At 38.5% G+C, this 23,293-nt stretch overlaps 1 protein-coding gene across 1 annotated transcript in view; it reads left to right on the top strand.

The window, feature by feature from the left end:
• LOC135113913 (probable glutamate receptor) overlaps positions 1-23,293 on the top strand; it is a 212,704-nt gene that overhangs the window by 106,136 nt on the left and 83,275 nt on the right. Inside the window, exons 6-7 of the mRNA XM_064029532.1 lie at positions 18,558-18,692; positions 20,991-21,149. Coding sequence (XP_063885602.1) covers positions 18,558-18,692; positions 20,991-21,149 — 294 coding nt within the window. The remainder of the gene's footprint in view (positions 1-18,557; positions 18,693-20,990; positions 21,150-23,293) is intronic.

Raw genomic sequence — 23,293 nt, 5'->3', positions numbered from 1 at the left:
CAATGTAACGGCAGTAGATGTCTGGTTTGCTGATTTTACTTCCAACGAAATATATACAAGAGAAAACCTCCTGCCCATTTATACACTTATATTCATACAATATATATATATATATATATATATATATATATATATATATATATATATATATATATATATATATATATATATATATATATATATATATATATATATATATATATATATATATATATATATATATATATATATATATATGCAACCCAAACACAATAACCGTATCAAACAGTACATTAACAGTAATATAACGGGTACTTACAAATGGTTAGTACTTCAGAGGTCTTCCTTTCATCTTCAGACTCCTTGAGACGTTTTGGTACAGAACTTGCTAAGTTTCTTAGATGTTGTGAGTTGATATTCCTCCACATCTGTTGCACTGCATCGATTAGTTACAGGATGGATCATGTGTCATGGTGTCTTAGATCCTTTTTTATATAGCCCACAGATTTTCAATTGGGTTTAAATCTGGAGAATTTCCGGGCCAATCTACTATAAATTCTACCTGACAATCTTTTAACCACTCCTGCACATTATGGGCAGTGTGACATGGTGTCCCGTCTTGCATAAAAATGTCAGTCTGGCAAGTCTGAAGACATTCAGGCAGGTGGTCACACAACAGTTCCAGGTAGGTGTTTCTATTGAAGTTTTCATTCCTCGGCAGTGCAGCTAAATTTCCCTGACCATGGTACTCAAAAACACCACTGATCATAACACTGTTAGGGAATTTTTCAGTCTGCCGTGTGTAGCGAAGATCAAGCGGGTTGCTGCCACTGCGACGGTACACATTCCCACCTCTGTTTCCAGCCACAGAAAAAAAGTGATTCATCACTCCACAGGATCCGCCGCCTCTTTCCGGCAGAAACAATCCTGTTCTTTACTTGATGCTGAGTGAGACGAGGCTGGCAACAAGGGCGCCAGCTGCGACAACGTAGCCTGTCGTGGGGAATACGCTGCACCGTCCTCTTGGAGACATCAGCCAGCAGTAGTGGATTATTTTCCTTTATTTCACCTGCTGAAATACTTGTGTTTGTCTCGTTTTTCAGCATGATTATGTTAACAGTCCCTTGAGTAATTTTATTGGCCTCCCAGAGCGGTGTCCATGCACTTTTGAACAGTTCGTTCTGCCAATACTACAGTTTCTGAAATCTACTTTACAGACTGCCCCGACTTGTAGAGAGACACAATGCTTGCCAGCTGCACTTTTTTGTACAGTGACTGAGATTTTCTATATTCCGTGTAGAGAACAACGAGACCGTGTCAAGGTCACCTCGCTCTTAGACCGTTAAAAAAAAAAAAAATGTCAGCTTGGAGCCACTGAGACATACCCCAAGGCAGTTGCAGTAGCAGGGCATTGCACTGACACTGCCTGATGTACGATGTCGTTATCAGCTGGCTATGAAGGAGACTCGACACACTATCTCTATCGGTGAATTACGTTACGATACAACGTACCTTACGGGTAAAAGGCTATTTCAACTATCCATTAACCTTCATTATTATATGAGAGCAGATATCTCTGTCTTTCGTCTGTCAGTTAACTTAATGAGTTATGTTTGATCAATCAATATTTACATAAAGTTGGGTATGACGATCAGAATCATCACTGACTCGTCACGTGATACCGAACGATACTTTGAGTAGCATTATGTCGTTCACTATAGAGAAAACGGAGAAGCCAGATTTTAGGTAAAACATCTCTAAGAGTGTTGGACAGTTGAAAAAAAATGCCTCTGTGATAAAAAAAAAAAAAGTTCAGTACAAAGGTTAACAATGTGTAGGGTTCACTCTTTTGTTTCACGCTTGTTGCTTCGGAGCCGCACGAACTTTTGGCGCGGACTGTGTGTGTGTGTGTGTGTGTGTGTGTGTGTGTGTATATATATATATATATATATATATATATATATATATATATATATATATATATATATATATATATATATATATATATATATATATATATATATATATATATATATATATATATATATATATATATATATATATATATATATATATATATGGCGCCGTTACAAAATGTTAAAAGCAACTTAAATGGTAGGTTCAAATGTTTAACATTTAACAAATGTTTAACATATCCCGTACGTAATAAAATAGGATAAAAGAAAATGTACCCCAGGTGGATTACAGACGGGCTAAAATATGAAACGACTGAATGTACACCCAAATTGTAAAAAAATTAAACCAACGGAAGTGTCCGGTGATTCACGGAATGTTAAGAAAGGCATGCGAATTACATAAACAATTAATGTTAAGGAATTTACAATAATAAAAAAAAACAGGCAATCTTTAAGACACAAGTGTACATTTTTTTTTATTTATTTATTTTTTTTAAGAATTACAGTCCGTTTAGAGAAAGAACCTCAGTGAGACCTCTGTGTTCGGTCGGTTGGCAGCCGCGTTACCGGCCCGCAGAGTTTGAAGGAAACTGAAGTTCCCTTAAGAAATATCTGTATTTCTTCATTAGCTCAAGAATTACACTAGTTTAGCAAATTTTATGTACAACCACGGATGAAACATGTTCAACTATATCATTTACGACCTTTATAATGTAAAACAAATAACAATAAATATATAAATAAATAAAGTAATTATGACCAGTATAATTCAAGGAATCAAATTTTATTGTTTAAACACTACTTTAGTTATCATTATGGTCACCCATTATGAGGGCATATCGATTAAAGTAAAATGGTGTGCGAATATATGAGTAAACCCTAAGATCGGATTTCTAACCAAAGGAGCTAAACATTTGGTACTGAGGCGGATGGCACTCAGGACATACGATCCTCAAGTCAGGTGATCATGAAGACAGAAACGACTGAGACCAAATAGGCCTCAGGACGTTTGGTACTGAGTCATTTGGTACTCAAACCACGTGTGCCCTAAACTGTCTTTAGACTCACTAAGCTAAGTAGGGACTTGGTATAGGTGCGGATCCATGCACAACAATGTAACATTCACCAACCACATCCATATGTCCACTCACTCATACATCCACCCACTCAACAACTTCCATCAATCAATCCTCCCATCCACATCCATCAGATCATTCATACATTACTTTATTACTCAACCACATCCATCCACCCATCCACCTACTTACACTACCAACCCACATCCATTAGCCCATTCCCGTTCAGGGGGTGCTGTGAACTTATCATTAAACCCAGCTGTGACCTCACTGAACGTTTCCCTTTGTGTCTCACAACACAAGGGGGTAGTCACAGCCTGCCCTCTAAAGACAACTCTCTTCCTCCACACAAAACTACAAGCACCTAATACACACACACCCTTCATTCAAAAATTTTAAAATCATGGCGACTCCTACACCAGCCTCGGAGTCCCCATCTGGGGAGGGGACCATAAATGTCCCCAGGTCGGACTGCCTTTCCGCCGACGACCCTAAGTGTCTTGACACCCCCCTCAACTTTTTCTTCATTAACTTCTGCAACATTCGCGGTCTAAGATCTAATTTTCAATCTGTAGAACACCACCTCTCCTCTTCTAAACCTCATCTTCTTTTCCTCACTGAAACTCAGGTGTCTGAGGCAACTGACAGTAGCCCCTTTTCTGTTCCCTCCTACTTTCTCTATCCTCATTTTCGATCCAAAGCTGGATGCTGCGTTTATGTGCGCAATGACTTAACCTGCTCTCGTGCCCAAGCTCTTGAATCTTCCGAGTTTTCCACCATCTGGCTACGACTACAGAGTCATTCTCATACTAAATTTATCTGTGCTGTATACCTCTCTCCTAACTCCTCTGACTATAAGAAATTCTTTGACTACTTAACTTCCAAAGTGGAGCACATTCTGACCCTCTTCCCTTTTGCAGAGATCTCCATTCTTGGAGACTTCAATGTTCACCACCAGCTTTGGCTTTCCTCTCTCTTCACTGACCATCCTGGTGAACTAGCCTACAACTTTGCTATCCTTCATGACCTAGAGCAATTGGTGCAATACCCTACTCGTATTCCTGACCGTCTTGGAGATAAGCCCAACATTCTTGACCTTTTCCTGACCTCTAATCCTTCTGCTTATGCTGTCACCCTTTCTTCTCCGTTAGGCTCCTCCGATCACAATCTCATATCTTTATCTTGTCCTATCACTCCAATCCCTCCTCAGGATCCCCCTAAGCGAAGGTGCCTCTGGCGTTTTGCCTCTGCTAGTTGGGGGGACCTGAGGAGGTATTTTGCTGATTTTCCTTGGAATGACTACTGCTTCCGTGTCAGAGACCCGTCTTTGTGTGCTGAGCGCATAACAGAGGTGATAGTGTCTGGCATGGAGGCGTACATTCCTCACTCTTTTTCTCGTCCTAAACCTTCTAAACCTTGGTTTAACACAGCTTGTTCTCGTGCTATACATGATAGAGAGGTGGCCCACAAATGGTACTTAAGCCTTCCATCACCAGAATCTCATGCACTTTATATTTCTGCCCGGAACCATGCCAAGTCTGTTCTCCAACTAGCCAAAAACTCCTTCATTAACAGAAAATGTCAAAACCTTTCAAGATCTAACTCCCCTCGTCATTTCTGGCATCTAACCAAAAATATCTCCAATAACTTTGCTTCTTCTTCTTTCCCTCCTCTACTTCAACCAGATGGCACCACTGCTATCACGTCTATTTCTAAAGCTGAACTCTTTGCTCAAACCTTTGCTAAAAACTCTACCTTGGACGATTCTGGGCTTGTTCCTCCCTCTCCTCCACCCTCTGACTACTTCATGCCATGTATTAAAATTCTTCGTAATGATGTTTTCCATGCCCTCGCTGGTCTAAACCCTCGGAAGGCTTATGGACCTGATGGGGTCCCTCCTATTGTTCTCCGAAACTGTGCCTCCGTGATTGCACCTTGCCTAGTCAAACTCTTTCAGCTCTGTCTGTCAACATCTACCTTTCCTTCTTGCTGGAAGTTTGCGTACATTCAACCTGTTCCTAAAAAGGGTGACCGTTCTAATCCCTCAAACTACCGTCCTATTGCTTTAATTTCCTGCTTATCTAAAGTTTTTGAATCTATCCTCAACAGGAAGATTCTTAAACATCTATCACTTCACAACCTTCTATCTGATCGCCAGTATGGGTTCCGTCAAGGCCACTCTACTGGTGATCTTCTGGCTTTCCTTACTGAGTCTTGGTCATCCTCTTTTAGAGACTTTGGTGAAACTTTTGCTGTTGCCTTGGACATATCAAAAGCCTTTGATAGAGTCTGGCACAAAGCTTTGATTTCCAAACTACCCTCCTACGGTTTCTATCCTTCTCTCTGTAACTTCATCTCAAGTTTCCTTTCTGACCGTTCTATTGCTGCTGTGGTAGACGGTCACTGTTCTTCTCCTAAATCTATTAACAGTGGTGTTCCTCAGGGTTCTGTCCTGTCACCCACTCTCTTCTTATTATTCATTAATGATCTTCTAAACCAAACTTCTTGTCCTATCCACTCCTATGCTGATGATACCACCGTGCACTTTTCCACGTCTTTTCATAGACGTCCAACCCTTCAGGAGGTAAACATATCACGCAGGGAAGCCACAGAACGCCTGACTTCTGATCTTTCTAAAATTTCTGATTGGGGCAGAGCAAACTTGGTATTGTTCAATGCCTCAAAAACTCAATTCCTCCATCTATCAACTCGACACAATCTTCCAGACAACTATCCCCTCTTCTTCAATGACACTCAACTGTCCCCCTCTTCTACACTGAACATCCTCGGTCTGTCCTTTACTTATAATCTGAACTGGAAACTTCACATCTCATCTGTAGCTAAAACAGCTTCTATGAAGTTAGGTGTTCTGAGACGTCTCCGCCAGTTTTTCTCACCCCCCCCAGCTGCTAACTCTGTACAAGGGCCTTATCCGTCCATGTATGGAGTATGCTTCACATGTCTGGGGGTGTTCCACTCATACTGCTCTTCTAGACAGGGTGGAATCAAAAGCTTTTCGTCTCATCAACTCCTCTCCTCTAACTGACTGTCTTCAGCCCCTCTCTCACCGCCGCAATGTTGCATATCTAGCTGTCTTCTACCGCTATTTTCATGCCAACTGCTCTTCTGATCTTGCTAACTGCATGGCTCCCCTCCTTCCGCGGCCTCGCTGCACAAGACTTTCTTCTTTCTCTCACCCCTATTCTGTCCACCTCTCTAACGCAAGAGTTAACCAGTATTCTCAATCATTCATCCCTTTCTCTGGTAAACTCTGGAACTCCCTGCTTTCTTCTGTATTTCCACCTTCCTATGACTTGAATTCCTTCAAGAGGGAGGTTTCAAGACACTTATCCACCAATTTTTGACCACTGCTTTGACCCTTTTATGGGACTGGCATTTCAGTGGGCATTTTTTTTTTATTAGATTTTTGTTGCCCTTGGCCAGTATCCTTCCTACATAAAAAAAAAAAAAAAAAAAAATTCATCCAGCCACCCATTCGCACCCACCCACTGAACTACATCCATCCACCCATCCATCCATCTTCACACTCACGCCCACCCAACAACCCACATACATTTGCCCATGCAACCAACCACAATCACTCCCATCCAATCAACTACATTCATCCATCCATTCATTCATTCCTCCACTCACATCCACCCATATTTATTAGCCCATCAATCCATTCATCCACCCATTCACTTTACCCACATCCATTAGCCCATCCATACAGCAAACCACTCACACCTACCCGCCCATCCACACCCATTAGCACATCATTCTAGACACTCACGCAACTTCATCCACCCATCTACCACCCACCACATATTGCCTACTATTCAAGCTATGCATGTACTGTATACTCCCATATGGACCCATCCACCGATTTCCATCCATCCATCCACCGACTCGCCCACAAAAGACGCATTCGCTCACCTAGCCATACGCCTATCCACTTAACATCATCCATCCAGTCATGTCCACAACCGCCGCTAATCCATCCATCCACCTTTCTACTGTCCACTGACCCTCCACCAACCTACTTACCCATTCATGCCCAACCGCCCAACGACATATCTGCCCATCTACTCACCTACGCCAAACTCATCATTCATCCCAATCCAACCACCCATTCACCCACATCAAACCCCACCATCCACCTAGCCGTCCATTGATCCACTAACCTACACCTAACCCACCATCCACCTCTCATCCACACTACTAATCACCCACACCTTCCACCAGCTCACCCACCCAGCGACCCACAGACTCACACACACACACACCCTTCCACACGATCAAACTCATCCAATTGACCACACTCATCCATCCATACACGCACTCACCAGCTCATATTTACCATCCATCTAACTATCCTTTCGCACTCCCATCCACCATTCCATCTACTCACTTGTTCACACACACACATACACACACATACACACAATACAACACAGGCCAACAACGCCCGGGTCAATGCTCATATAATACTCATGCAGTCGGTGGGTGGAGCTTCGAGTTCCTCCCGATGACGTGGAGTGATCCCCTTCCTTCTCTTCTATCTCTACTCCCTCTAGTTTTCTTTCTCGCGCCCAGTGCGTTCTCTAAATGACATTTACGGGGGACTAATCTCTTTCCTGTGTAGGCCTTAGAAGTCTACACCTACCACAAAATACAGTGGTAAAAAAAAAAAAAAGTCATATTTTAGGTTCCATTTATATAGACTTCTGAGATGTGCCGACTGAATCCATAATTCCTGTGTCGCAGCATTCGTCGCGAATCTGTGGAAAAGGGTATTTCTTTTCCTGCGTTCCAGTGCCCAGCACCCTTTAACACTGCAAATATGCAGCATTGCTGATGTGACAGAGGCAAATCTCACAAAACTGCCTGCGGGATCAGTGCGCTGCCCCCATAACTCCTTGACATACTAATCCCTCTGTCACCCCAAGCAAGGGTTCTGTATAGTAAGAGGACGATTCACTCACCTACTCATCTAACCATTCACCCATCAATATCTCCATCCACCTACCCACTCACCCATCTATCCTTCCATCCATCCACTCATCTAACATATCATTCCAACATAGGTTTATTTTCATTTATGTTATTGTCATTATTTATTTATTTATTTATTTATTATTATTATTATTATTATTATTATTATTATTATTACTATTATTATTATTATTATTATTATTATTATTATCACCATTATTATTATTATTATTATTATTATTATTATTATTATTATTGTTATTATTATTATTATTATTATTATTATTATTATTACTATGACGCGCACACACTCACCAACTTATTACCCATCCAACCATCAATGCCTCCACCTACCAACACACTTATCTATCCATCCTTCTTTCTATCCATCCACTCATCTAAACTATGTCGGAACTATTTATCGTTCTAACTGGGTATTTCATGGTGGGGGGTAATAATATCAATTTAAGTGTGACAATCACCTCAACAAGTGGATGAACCAGTGAGAATCTGGATCAAGCGGAGCTGCACTTCCGGAACGAAACCATTGTAGGTCTGCTTCATATGCGGTACTCCTCCAACTCAAGACAGATACATTCGAATATCTGAAGCAATTATACTCCAGCTAATACATGCAGAGCAGCCACCTCGCTTTCACTCACCTTACTACTACTCCGGGCGGACATTTCATCAAAGAATACAGCTAACTACCTATATATCTCAGTTATATGTACTATTAGGTGCTTAGCCTAACTTAGGTCCTCCTCCACATTAGGTAAATTCCAGATTATACAACCTACTGTTAGGTCATACATGCTAATTTGCCAACATGGTCCCTTGAACCGGATCCTCATTGATCACTTAACTCGTGCCCGCCGTACACCCGTCATTTTTTTTTTTTTTTTCGTTACCCTAGGCTCCGAAAATGACTGCAACGAATACTGGCATAGCAGCCGTGATGACTTGTGGAGGTTGGTACGCCTTCCTGTCTCCGCACTGGGTCAGTCCTGGCTTCGGGTTATTTACCAAAACTAAGTAATAAATAATATCGTTTGATAAGAGCCCGAATAACATCTTGTTACCAAGTTTGCATCATACCACACGGGTTATACCAGAAATCATTGTGTACTGTGTCGTATTGTATCACGCAGTAAAGGTTTTTATTTTTTATTTATTTTCTTTTTTTTGGGGGGAGTGTATGTGTCTCTAGTGTCTGCGTATTGCTATAACACAGCAGAAAACGGCAAACACATACCGTAACGCTGGCAACAGCGCTTTGGTATCGGCGCTTCACGCCATAATAGACTGTTAACCCCAAATAATATTCTGATTTGTATTAACATTTTATTTCTGAAACAAAAATAAAGGATTTAAAGGAACTTGAACTAATCAGATGGGGGACTCAAGGCCGACATCACCGCCCTCACCAAGGATCTTGACACATTCCTTTACGCCGCTGACACATGTGAATTAAAAGCTAGACAGACGACAATAAAAAAAACAAAACAAAAAAAAAAAAACGCCAGCTAAAAATACACACCAATAATGAAAAAAAAAAAAATCTATAAACCCTTAGATCAGATTAATCTGCAAGAAGCAATGGTACAGGATTTTTTTATAAGAAGATGGGATCGATAAAATTCTCGCCAAAACTGTTACACAAAGTATTCGAAAACGAGAAAACTGGGAAATGCCATTTAAACTGCCAAAGCTAAATCTACCTTTTTATTCAATGACGATCTGACCAGGGTTGAGATTCACTAACACTCCAAACGTAAGAAGTTCTTACAAATAGAAAGATGAGAAGTCAATACGAACTCTCCCATAAGTGATTCACTAACATTTCTTAAGTCCGCCATCTTGAAATATTTTCGTTTTAGCTTTGTTTCACACTTCTGCCGGTAATTAGCGTTGTGCAGTGTTAACATTTTTTTTTATTTCAGCCAATAGCAGCGCTTTTAACATAGAAGTTCTAGGGACATTAACCAATCACCAGGTAGTAAAATGAAAAAAAAAATGTTGCTCCATAATCACTTGATACAAGAGAGAGCAGTGTCAATGAAGCCCAAGAAACATCGACCTAGTCATACTGAGGAAGAAATAGCTGTCATGTTGCGAGAAGTACTTGAGAGGAGGAACGTAGTATTGTGGAAACTGGATGACATTAGTCACCAAGGAAACCAACAAATACGCTTGAAGCCGTGACTGAAGCCCTCCATGATGTCACCCAAGCCTAGAGGACCGAGGTAGTAAAAAGAAATTGTATGACTGAAATTGTGAAGCAGAAAACTGGAGATGCAAAACAGGAAACGAACAGAGTGGTAAGCATACCACTGTTGTCAGCTTGAAGTGTGTAGGCAGGTGAAACGAAATTTGGTGATGCACTGAAGTGGTTTTTATGGATTGTTGGTCTGTTTTCCTGATGGCAACAATAACAAGTTAAGCGTGACCACACCATGTATAACGTGAACAGACACCTCATATAATGTGACCTAACATATCTGGCAATGAGGTGGTGACCTGACAAGAGCAAAATAATGTTCACGCTGGGTTAAACATGTAACTACTTTATGTATAACAACAGCATAAGGATAGATACTTAGTAATATTATAATAATGGAGTTATACTTTATGTTGTTAGTATGGTAGATGAAGTAGCACTAACTTGGACACACCTGGCAAAATATATGATATAAAAGAAAATAAATAAAACATGAAACACAAAGGTGTACATATGCTCCACACATGGGATTAAAAAGGTATGGGATATAAGGCTAATTATGAACTCCATCATTTGGCTATTATTAGTACCACAAGAATAGTATATATATATATATATATATATATATATATATATATATATATATATATATATATATATATATATATATATATATATATATATATATATATATATATATATATATATATATATATATATATATATATATATATATATATATATATATATATATATATATATATATATATATATATAATAAACGATAATTACTCCCAGCGAGGTCTAAAGCATTGTTCAAGGGGTGCTGTGAACTTATCATTAAACCCAGCTGTGACCTCACTGAACGTTTCCCTTTGTGTCTCACAACACAAGGAGGCAGTCACAGCCTGCCCTCTAAAGACAACTCTCTTCCTCCACACAAAACTACAAGCAGCTAATAACATACACACCCTTCATTCAAAAATTTTAAAATCATCATGGCGACTCCTACACCAGCCTCGGAGTCCCCATCTGGGGAGGGGACCATAAATGTCTCCAGGTCGGACTGCCTTTCTGTCGACGACCCTAAGTGTCTTGACACCCTCCTCAACTTTTTCTTCATTAACTTCTGCAACATTCGCGGTCTAAGATCTAATTTTCAATCTGTAGAACACCACCTCTCCTCTTCTAAACCTCATCTTCTATTACTCACTGAAACTCAGGTGTCTGAGGCAACTGACAGTAGCCCCTTTTCTGTTCCCTCCTACTTTCTCTATCCTCATTTTCGATCCAAAGCTGGATGGCTGGATGCTGCGTTTATGTGCGCAATGACTTAACCTGCTCTCGTGCCCACGCTCTTGAATCTTCCGAGTTTTCCACCATCTGGCTACGACTACAGAGTCACTCTCATACTAAATTTATCTGTGCTGTATACCTCTCACCTAACTCCTCTGACTATAAGAAATTCTTTGACTACTTAACTTCCAAAGTGGAGCACATTCTGACCCTCTTCCCTTTTGCAGAGATCTCCATTCTTGGAGACTTCAATTTTTCACCACCAGCTTAGCTTCCCTTTCCCTTCCCTGACCATCCTGGTGAACTAGCCTACAACTTTGCTATCCTCCATGACCTAGAGCAATTGGTGCAATACCCTACTCGTATTCCTGACCGTCTTGGAGATATGCCCAACATTCTTGACCTTTTCCTGAACTCTAATCCTTACGCTTATGCTGTCGCCCTTTCTTCTCTGTTGGGCTCCTCCGATCACAGTCTCATATGTTTATCTTGTCCTATCGCTCCAATCCCTCCTCAGGATCCCCCTAAGCGAAGGTGCCTCTGGCGTTTTGCCTCTGCTAGATGGGGGGGCCCTGAGGAAGTATTTTGCTGATTTTCCTTGGAATGACTACTGCTTCCGTGTCAGAGACCCGTCTTTGTGTGCTGAGCGCATAACAGAAATGATAGTGTCTGGCATGGAGGCGTACATTCCTCACTCTTTTTCTCGTCCTAAACCTTCTAAACCTTGGTTTAACACAGCTTGTTCTTGTGCTATACATGATAGAGAGGTGGCCCACAAAAGGTACTTGAGGCTTCCATCACCAAAATCTCATGCACTTTATATTTCTGCCTGGAACCATGCCAAGTCTGTTCTCCAACTAGCCAAAAACTCCTTCATTAACAGAAAATGTCAAAACCTTTCAAGATCTAACTCCCCTCGTGACTTCTGGCATCCAGCCAAACATATCTCCAATAACTTTGCTTCTTCTTCTTTCCCTCCTCTCTTTCAACCACATGGCACTACTGCTATCACATCTATTTCTAAAGCTGAACTCTTCGGTCAAACCTTTGCTAAAAACTCTATCTTAGACGATTCTGGGCTTGTTCCTCTCTCTACTCCACCCTCTGACTACTTCATGCCACGTATTAAAATTCTTTGCAATGATGTTTTCCATGCCCTTGTTGGCCTAAACCCTCGGAAGGCTTATGGACCTGATGGGGTCCCTCCTATTGTTCTCCGAGACTGTGCCTGCGTGCTTGCACCTTGCCTAGTCAAACTCTTTCATTTCTGTCTGTCAACATCTACCTTTCCTTCTTGCTGGAAGTTTGCCTACATTCAACCTGTTCCTAAAAAGGGTGACCGTTCTAATCCCTCAAACTACCGTCCTATTGCTTTAATTTCTTGCCTATCTAAAGTTTTTGAATCTATCCTCAACAGGAAGATTCTTAAACATCTATCACTTCACAACCTTCTATCTGATCGCCAGTATGGGTTCCGTCAATGCTGATCTTCTGGCTTTCCTTACTGAGTCTTGGTCATCCTCTTTTAGAGATTTTGGTGAAAGTTGTGCTGTTGCCTTGGACATATCAAAAGCTTTTGATAGAGTCTGGCACAAAGCTTTGATTTCCAAACTACCCTCCTACGGTTTCTATCCTTCTCTCTGTAACTTAATCTCAAGTTTCCTTTCTGACCGTTCTATTGCTGCTGTGGTAGACGGTCACTGTTCTTCTCCTAGATCTATTAACAGTGGTGTTCCTCAGGGTTCTGTCCTGTCACCCACTCTCTTCTTATTATTCCTTAATGATCTTCGAAACCAAACTTCTTGTCCTATCCACTCCTACGCTGATGATACCACCCTGCACTTTTCCACGTCTTTTCATAGACGTCCAACCCTTCAGGAGGTAAACATATCACGCAGGGAAGCCACAGAACGCCTAACTTCTGATCTTTCTAAAATTTCTGATTGGGGCAGAGCAAACTTGGTATTGTTCAATGCCTCAAAAACTCAATTCCTCCATCTATCAACTCGACACAACCTTCCAGACAACTATCCCCTCTTCTTCAATGACACTCAACTGCCCCCCTCTTCTACACTGAACATCCTCGATCTGTCCTTTACTTATAATCTGAACTGGAAACTTCACATCTCATCTGTAGCTAAAACAGCTTCTATGAAGTTAGGTGTTCTGAGACGTCTCCGCCAGTTTTTCTCATCCCCCCAGCTACTAACTCTGTACAAGGGCCTTATCCGTCCATGTATGGAGTATGCTTCACATGTCTGGTGGGGTTCCACTCATACCGCTCTTCTAGACACGGTGGAATCAAAAGCTTTTCGTCTCATCAACTCCTCTCCTCTAACTGACTGTCTTCAGCCTCTCTCTCACCGCCGAAATGTTGCATCTCTAGCTGTCTTCTACCGCTATTTTCATGCTAACTGCTCTTCTGATCTTGCTAACTGCATGCCTTCCCTCCTTCCGCGGCCTCACTGCACAAGACTTTCTTCTTTCTCTCACCCCTATTCTGTCTATCTCTCTAACGCAAGAGTTAACCAGTATTCTCAATCATTCATCCCTTTCTCTGGAACTCCCTGCCTGCTTCTGTATTTCCACCTTCCTATGACTTAAATTCCTTCAAGAGGGAAGTTTCAAGACACTTATCCATCAGTTTTTGATCACTGCTTTGACCCTTTTATGGGACTTGTATTTCAGTGGGCATTTTTTTTTATTAGATTTTTGTTGCCCTTGGCCAGTGTCCTTCCTACATAAAAAAATAAATAAATAATATATATATATATATATATATATATATATATATATATATATATATATATATATATATATATATATATATATATATATATATATATATATATAATTTTTTTTTTTTTCTTTCTTTTTTTTTTTTTTGTGAAGAAGGGACGCCGGACAAGGCCAACAAAAATACGCTCCCCCCCAAAAAAAACTGACATGCCGATTCTCAAATAGGATCTGAATATAAATTGAAGGAAAATTTCTTCAAACCCCCCTCTTGAGGGAATTTAAGTCATAGGAAGGTGGAAATACAGAAGCAGGCAGGTAGTTCCAGTGTTTACCAGAGAAAGAGATGAATGATTGAGAATAATAGTTAATTAACTTTTGCATTAGAAAGGTAGACAGAAGAGAGGTGAGACAAAAAAGAAAGACTGCATGCAGTTAGAAAGATCAAAAGAGTTGTTGGCATAAAAATTGTGGTAGAAGATAGCTAGAGATGCAACACTGCGGCGATGAGAAAAATGCTGAAGACAGTCAGTTAGAGGAGAAGAGTTGATGAGACGAAAAGCTTTTAATTCCACTCTGTCTGAAAGAGCGGTATAAGTGGAACCCACCCCGAGACATGAAAAGCATACTCCATACATGGACGGATAAGGTCCTTGTACAGTGTAAGTAGCTGGGGAGGTGAGAAAAACTTGCGGACACGTCTCAGAACACCTAACATCATAGAAGCTGTTTTAGCTAGAGATGAAATGTGAAGTTTCCATTTTACATTATAAGAAAAGGAGAGACTGAAAATGTTCAGTGTACTAGATGGGGATAGATGAGTGTCACTGGAGAAGAAGGGATAGTGGTCAGGGAGGTTGTGTCGAGTTGACAGATGGAGGAATTGAGATTTTTAGGCATTGAACAATACCAAGTTTCATCTAACCCAATCAAAAATTTTAGACAGATCAGAAGTCAGGCGTTCTGTAGCTTTCCTGCCTGAACTGTTCAGTTCCTGGAGGGTTGAAACTCTATGAAACGACGTGAAAAAGTGCAGGGTGATATCATCAGCGTAGGAATGGATAGGATCAAAAGGTTTAGAAGGTCACTGATGAATAATAGGAAGAGAGTGGGTGACAGGACAGAACCCTGAGGAACACCACTGTTAATAGATTTAGGAGAAGATTAGTGACCGTCTACAACAACAGCAATAAAACGATCAGAATGGAAGCTTGATGATCAAATTACAGAGAGGATAGAAGCCATAAAAAGGTAGAATGGAAATCAAAGATTTTTGCCAGACTCTATCAGAAGCTTTTTGATATATATATATATATATATATATATATATATATATATATATATATATATATATATATATATATATATATATATATATATATATATATATATATATATATATATATATATATATATATATATATATATATATATATATATATATATTTGCAATAGCAAAAGTTTCACCAAAGTATCTAAAAGAAGATGACCAAGATTCAATAAGGAAAGCCAGATCACCAGTAGAGCTGCCTTGACAGAACCCATACTGGCGATCAGATACAAGGTGTATACATGAAGTGATAGATGTTTACAAATCTTCCTGTTGAGAATAATAAAAAAAAATATAAAAAAATAAAAAAGGCAGGAATTTAAAGCAATAGGACGGTAGTTAGAGGGATTAGAACGGTCAGTTTGTTTAATATAAGCAATCTTCCAGCAAGAAGGAAAGGTAGATGTTCACAGACAGAGTTGAAAGAATTTAAATAGGCAAATTGCAAACACGGAGGCACAGTTTCGGAAAACAATAGGAGAGACTCCATCAGGTCCATAAGCCTTCCGAAGGTTTAGACCAGCGAGGTCATAGAAAACATCATTGGGAAGAATTTTAATAGGTAGCATGAAGTAGTCAGAGGGTAGAGGAGAGGGAGGAACAAGACCTGAATCGTCCAAGGAAGAGTTTTCAGCAAAGGTTTGAGAGAAGAGTTCACCTTTAGAGATAGATGTGATAGCAATGGGAAAGAATCAGAAGTAAAGTTACTGAAGATCTTTTTGGCTAGATGCCAGAAGTCACGAGGGGAGATTAAATCTTGAAAGATTTTGAAATTTTCTATTAATGAAGGAGTTTTGGCTAGTTAGAGAACAAACTTAACATGATTCCGGGTAAAAATATAAAGTGTATGAGATTATGGTGATGTGAGGCCCAAGTACCTTTTTTATGCCACCTCTCAATCATATATATATATATATATATATATATATATATATATATATATATATATATATATATATATATATATATATATATATATATATATATATATATATATATATATATATATATATATATATATATATATATAGCTGGAGAACAGGCTGTGTTAAACCAAGGTTTGGAAAGTTTAGGTCGTGAAAAAGAGGGATGTACGCCTTCATGCCATGCTGGGCACACTGAGACGGGTCTCTGACACAGAAGCAGTAGTCATTCCAAGGAAAATCAGCAAAATACCTCCTCAGGTCCCCCAAACTTGGAGAGGCAAAACAACAGAGACACCTCCGCTTAGGGTGATCCTGAGGAGGGATTGGAGTGATAGGGCAAGATTCAAATATGTGATTGTGATCAGAGGAGCCCTACGGAGAAGAGAGGGCAACAGCATAACCAGAAGGATTAGAGATTAGGAAAAGGTCGTACCTTCAAGACGGTCAGGAATACGAGTACCAGTTGCTCTTCATGGTCAGTGAAGGGAGAGCAAAGCCAGAGCTGATGGTGAACATCGAAGTCTCCAAGAATGGAGATCTCTACAAAAGGGAAAACTTTGGAAATTAAGTAGTGAAATAACTTATTATAGTCAGCGGAGATGTGAGATGTGAGTATGTGAGATGTATACAACACAGAAAAATTTTGTCTGAGAGTGACTCTGTAGTCGTAGCTAGATGAAGGAAAAACTCGAAAGATTCAAGAGCGTGGGCACGAGAGCAGGTTAACTCGTTGCGCACATAAACGCAACATCCAGTTTGGATCGAAAATGAGGATAGATAAAGTAAGAGGGAACAGAAAAGGGACTAATTTCAGTTGCCTCAGTGAAGAAAAGATGAGGTTTAGTATAGGAGAGGTGATGTTCTAGAGATTGAAAATTAGATCTAAGACCGCCAATGTTGCAGATGAAGAAATTTGAGTGGGGTGTCAAGACACTTAGGTTCGATACCAGAAGAGCAATCCGATCTGGAGACATGTGTGGCCCCTTTCCACATGGGGACTAAGAGGCTGGTGTAGGAGTCGACTTGATAATTTTGAATTTTGATTGAAAGGTGTGTATGTAATTAGGTGCTAATAGTTTTGTGTAAAGGAATTGAATTCTCTTTAGAAGGCAGGCTGTGATTGGCCCCTTGTTTTTTTTTTTTTTTCTATGTAAGAGGGACACCGTAAAAGGGCAACAAAAATCCTATAAAAAAATCCCAATGAGATGTCCGTCCCCAAATAGGGTCCGAAACAATAGTAAAAAATTGAAGAATAAGTGTCTTGAAACCTCCCTCTAGAAGGAAATGAAGTAATAGGAAGGTGAAAATACAGAAGCATGCAGGGAGTTCCAGATTTTACCAGAGAAAGGGATGAATCATTAAAAATACTGGATAACTCTTGCTTTAGAGACGTTGAGAGAAAAGGGTTGAGAGAAAGAAGAAATTCTTGTGCAGCGGGGCCTCGGGATAAGGGGAGGCATGCAGTTGGCAAGATCAGAAGAGCAGTTAACATGAAAATGGCGGTAGAAGATAGCTAGAGATGCAACATTGCGTCGATGAGGAAGAGGCTGAAGACAGTCAATTACAGGAGAGGTGTGAATGAGACAAAAAGCTTTTGCTTCCACCCTGTCTAAAAGAGCGGTATGAGTGGAAACGCCCAGACATGTGAAGCATACTCCATACATAGACGGAAAAGGCCCTTGTATAGTTAGCAGCTGGGGGATTGAGAAAAACTCGCGGAGACCTCCCAGAACGCCTAAATTCATAGAAGGAGTTTTAGCTAGAGATGAGATGTAAAGTTTCCAGTTTAAATTATATGAAAAGAAGAAACGGAGGATGTTCAGTGTAGAAGAGAAATTTAGTTGTGTCATTAAAGAGGGATTACTTATATATATATATATATATATATATATATATATATATATATATATATATATATATATATATATATATATATATATATATATATATATATATATATATATATATATATATATATATATTTGTGCAATGAAATTCAAACCAAATGGATGACTTCTCCAGTAAAGTCTTTTAAGTATCCATAATAAAAATTCATTTAATGTAAATTTTCTGTCATTTCAGTGTGCGCATGTCGCTGGTTTTGCCGCACAGTGATCCTAATACCACACCTCCTGTACTTGCAATCTGGACGCCACGCCAGGGATTTACTTTCAAATCGCATCTCTTCCCGAATCTCTTCCCGAAAAAGTTTGATAGGTATAACCAAACGGTAAAATGTATGTGTGTGTGTGTGTGTGTGTGTGTATGTGTGATTCTAGTAATAATAATAATAATAATAATAATAATAATAATAATAATAATAATAATAATAATAATAATAACAATAATAATAATAAACGGTTTATTATTTAGGCAGTTAACAAACTGAAAATGTACAGAGGGGGATTCTGTGTGTGTGTATATGTGTGTGTGTGTGTGTGTGGGTGTGTGTGTGTGTCTATATACTCGTATATATATATATATATATATATATATATATATATATATATATATATATATATATATATATATATATATATATATATATATATATATATATATATATATATATATATATATATATATATATATATATATATATATATATATATATATATATATATATATATATATATATATATATATATATATATATATATATATATATATATATATATATATATATATATATATATATATATATATATATATATATATATATATACATATATATCCTGCTCACAAGAAAGTCCCCGCACACTTTGCGCATATGCTAGCAGTCTCGCCTCGTGATTGGTGCGAGAAGTCTCGCTTCGTGAGTGGCTGCCACCTTCTCGTCAACTAACCCAACTAACCTAACCTTACCTTTACCTAACCTAACTAACTAAACCTAACCTGAGTAACGTAACCTTACCTAACCTAGCCGATATAATGTGTTATATTAAATAAGATACCATATTCAGTAATTTGGTACTGGTTAGTTAAGTAAGGTTAAGGTTATGTTTGCTGATAAGAAGGTGGTGACCAAGCACGTGGCGAGACTGCTCGAGCATAAACAGAGTGTGCGGGGATTTTCCTGTGCTAAGGCCATCGATGATACACCCAGACTGAGTCAAAATGGCGAGATGAGCCACTGGTAGCTTATGAATTTCCTATTTTCAACCATAAAAGAAGTTGCTCTTGAATTTAATTTAAAAAGCATTTCCTTGATGTTGAAGATTTGTAAAAGACATATATGACAAGCCATTTGTGTTTCTTAAAGCAAGAAATGAAATATTGGCACGTTAATAATACGAATCTTAACAGGAGACAGTTCAATCGCGGCTCAGATTTTAAGCTTTTAGCAATTCCTGATGAAATTGCGGCTCATATCTAACATTATTAAAGTTTGTTGGCTTACAATAATCGTAACTAACTTTAGTGATGATAAAATCAACACCTCTCTCAAATCGAGAACACTGAAAATAAACCGGGCCTAATTTCAACTTGTATTTATAAAAATTACACGTCATTACAAAAGCGTTTGATTCAATAATCATATTAAAATCATATTTCTAAAACCTTCTAGCGTCTGTCGGGAACAAATGCAACCTCACACCAGGATGGGTGTGGCTCCTTTTCCCACAAACACAGAAGACACGGGGAAACAACATAGGCGGCATGTCTGTGAATGTGTCCGTGGTCACGTGGTGTACAATGTTTACATTCAGCCGACTGCAGATGACAATTGGTGTCACCTAACGTAGCGATCAGTCAGACCACAGGGATCGGAAAACCCCATTGCACCAAACCTTCCTTATTTGTTTATATATTCTTTAGGATTGACAGAGGGTGGTGTTGTGAGAAATACATTGATTACTGGCTCAGAAACCGAAGCTCTGAGCAAAGGTTTCTGAGCCCAGTAGTCAATCTACCTCTCAACACCACCCTCTGCCAGTCCTCACCCTTTTACCAGCGAGTGCACACCGGGTTTGTTTTACTTAGATACTCACTTAGTTTTTCCACCATATATCACTATTCCTCTATACATTAGCTTTGCTGTTTTTTTTTTATTAATCTTTTAGTTAACAATGTGACCCATCTTCATACATATGTTTCTTTTACTTTTCTTTATTATTGTTCACCTTTTGTATTATTATTTCTTTTCTTATCTTTAAAATTATATCTTTTTAATATTCTACTAGAAATAATTATATATTTTAGCCTGAAGATGCCTTTTGTGAAAGTGAAACGGTGCAAGTAATAAGGTGAAAAAAAACTACTCTGGATATTATCATTGTTCACTTGAACTATGTCTCAGAACTTCGTCATATATATATATATATATATATATATATATATATATATATATATATATATATATATATATATATATATATATATATATATATATACTCGTATATACTAGAGATTACGAGAGAGAGAGAGAGAGAGAGAGAGAGAGAGAGAGAGAGAGAGAGAGAGAGAGAGAGAGAGAGAGAGAGAGAGAGTTACATAAATATAAATTTTACACAGGTTATCGTCGGGTGGATCGTTGGTGGTCTCCATGGTCGAGACTTCTATGCAGGAGAAGGTAGAGCATGACGACCCTTTGTCTCCAGGGAAAAAAAAAATTTGGTTCAATGGTTATCTCGTCAATATAATTGACTACCTGGCTTCTGGACTTAATTTTTCGTAAGGCAAATGTTTTTTTGCTTGTTTTCATTTTCATGTTTATATATTTTCATATACATAAATAATTAAATAAATAAATAAACACACACATATATATATATATATATATATATATATATATATATATATATATATATATATATATATATATATATATATATATATATATATATATATATATATATATATTGAGTGTCTAAATGGACAGGAGGTTTTCTCTTGTACATATTTCGTTGAAAGTGATACTGAGTTCAGCGTTTATGATTTTCTTCATGATGTTTTCTTTTTCTCGAAGGAGAGTGTCTTAATCTCTTTTGTAAGAATATTGATGATTTTCCCGCCTCCCCATCTTAGAAGCCCTACATATCAAGAAATTACAGCCAAAGCTTGATATACTGAACCAAGACCTACAAGTATGCAGCGAAGCCTAAACCCAGCCGCTCCCAGCCAATCAGAAGCCGAGCTGCTCGCGCCCAGACCCGAGGCAGCTGTATAAAAGGAGCCCGCGGCACTGGCCTGTCATATATATATATATATATATATATATATATATATATATATATATATATATATATATATATATATATATATATATATATATATATATATATATATATATATAAGGAGTCGTAACTCCAGGTCACACTAAGCTGAGGTCGCCAGACTGTTTTACTGACAAGGGAGATGCTCCAAACAGCTGTTAACACCCACAGCTACAGAAGAATCGACAACCACGTCTAGGAAAACAGTTAAGACAATAAGACACGCATGAATGAGGTATAATACCTCGTTGGGCTTCCACCAACCGTGACAGTCCTCCCACTGCTCAACAGCGGGAGTACTGGAGTAGTATCGTTTGCTGCTTTCTGGGCAACAGGCCTGGTCAGGACATGGGGAGGGAGTAAAGTTTACTACGCGGCTAATTACTTAAGTCTTATGCGGCTGAACTGCCTCAACCCGCAGTAGCATTTAAAACAAACAAGGACACTATCAAAAGACACAAGAAAGTATTACAAAACGAAAGAGTGCTTATGAACAAACATGAGAGTCAGTCACCGCTCACTGTGCTCAAAACTCGATTTGTACACTTGTACAGCCGAGGAGTCGCTTCCCTGGGTGTAGTGTGTAATTCACTACTACACTTACTGGCAGACTACTGCGGAGACTCCTATTCTATATAAATGGGCGTACGGCCGATAATAACTCACTTACCCACCTTAAGGCAACAGACCCGGCTCCCTAGTATCCCGCTTTAGTCTCCAATAAATAGCAAAGCACATCTCTACGTCTGCTCCTTCCAACAACAGGGTAGCGCCTGAGCGTGAGAAAGTGCTCCAACCGCCTTCCCGCGCCACTGCTAAAAGGGGAAGGGGAAAGGGGGCGGAAGTGCGACACACACACACATACAGACGGACATGTGCCCACACCCGCTCCTCGCGCTGTATCTACTTGAATAAAACACTTTATTTTTATTTTTATTTATTTATTTATTTTTTCTGAACAAACAAAGGGGGACAGATGAATTTGTCAAGGGCAACTCTTCTGCTGCAAGTTATGTGAGGCTCAAACTGACTGAACAGAGGGAAATAAGGTAAATTAATTGAGGAAGGAGAGTGTCTGGGTGTGGAAATTCTTTCGGTAAGCTAATGTCAGCGAGCGGCACTCAACATCTTATACCTTTCTGTACCCAGCTTTCTCTCTCTTTTCTCGCTTATTATCTTTAGTCTTTCATCATTCTTACTTTTTTTCACTGCGTTATCTCGCTACACATTACAATATATATATATATATATATATATATATATATATATATATATATATATATATATATATATATATATATATATATATATATATATATATATATATATATATATATATATATATATATATATATATATATATATATATATATATATATATATATATATATTTATTTTTATTTTTTTTCTATTCATTATTTTTTTTTATTTTATCTATTTATTTATTTATTTTATTTTATTTTTATTTTTTTCTGTAGAAGGGGCACTAGCCAAAGGCAACAAAAAGGCCCACTAAAGTGACAATGTGGCATTTTATTTATTTATTCATTTATTTATTTATTTATTTATTATTTTTATTTATCTATTTTATCTTATTTTATT

Source organism: Scylla paramamosain, chromosome 26, assembly GCF_035594125.1.
Source record: "Scylla paramamosain isolate STU-SP2022 chromosome 26, ASM3559412v1, whole genome shotgun sequence".
NCBI lineage: Eukaryota > Metazoa > Arthropoda > Malacostraca > Decapoda > Portunidae > Scylla > Scylla paramamosain.
The sequence above is the reverse complement of the archived record's forward strand: the minus strand, read 5'-3'. Positions and strand labels throughout refer to the sequence as shown.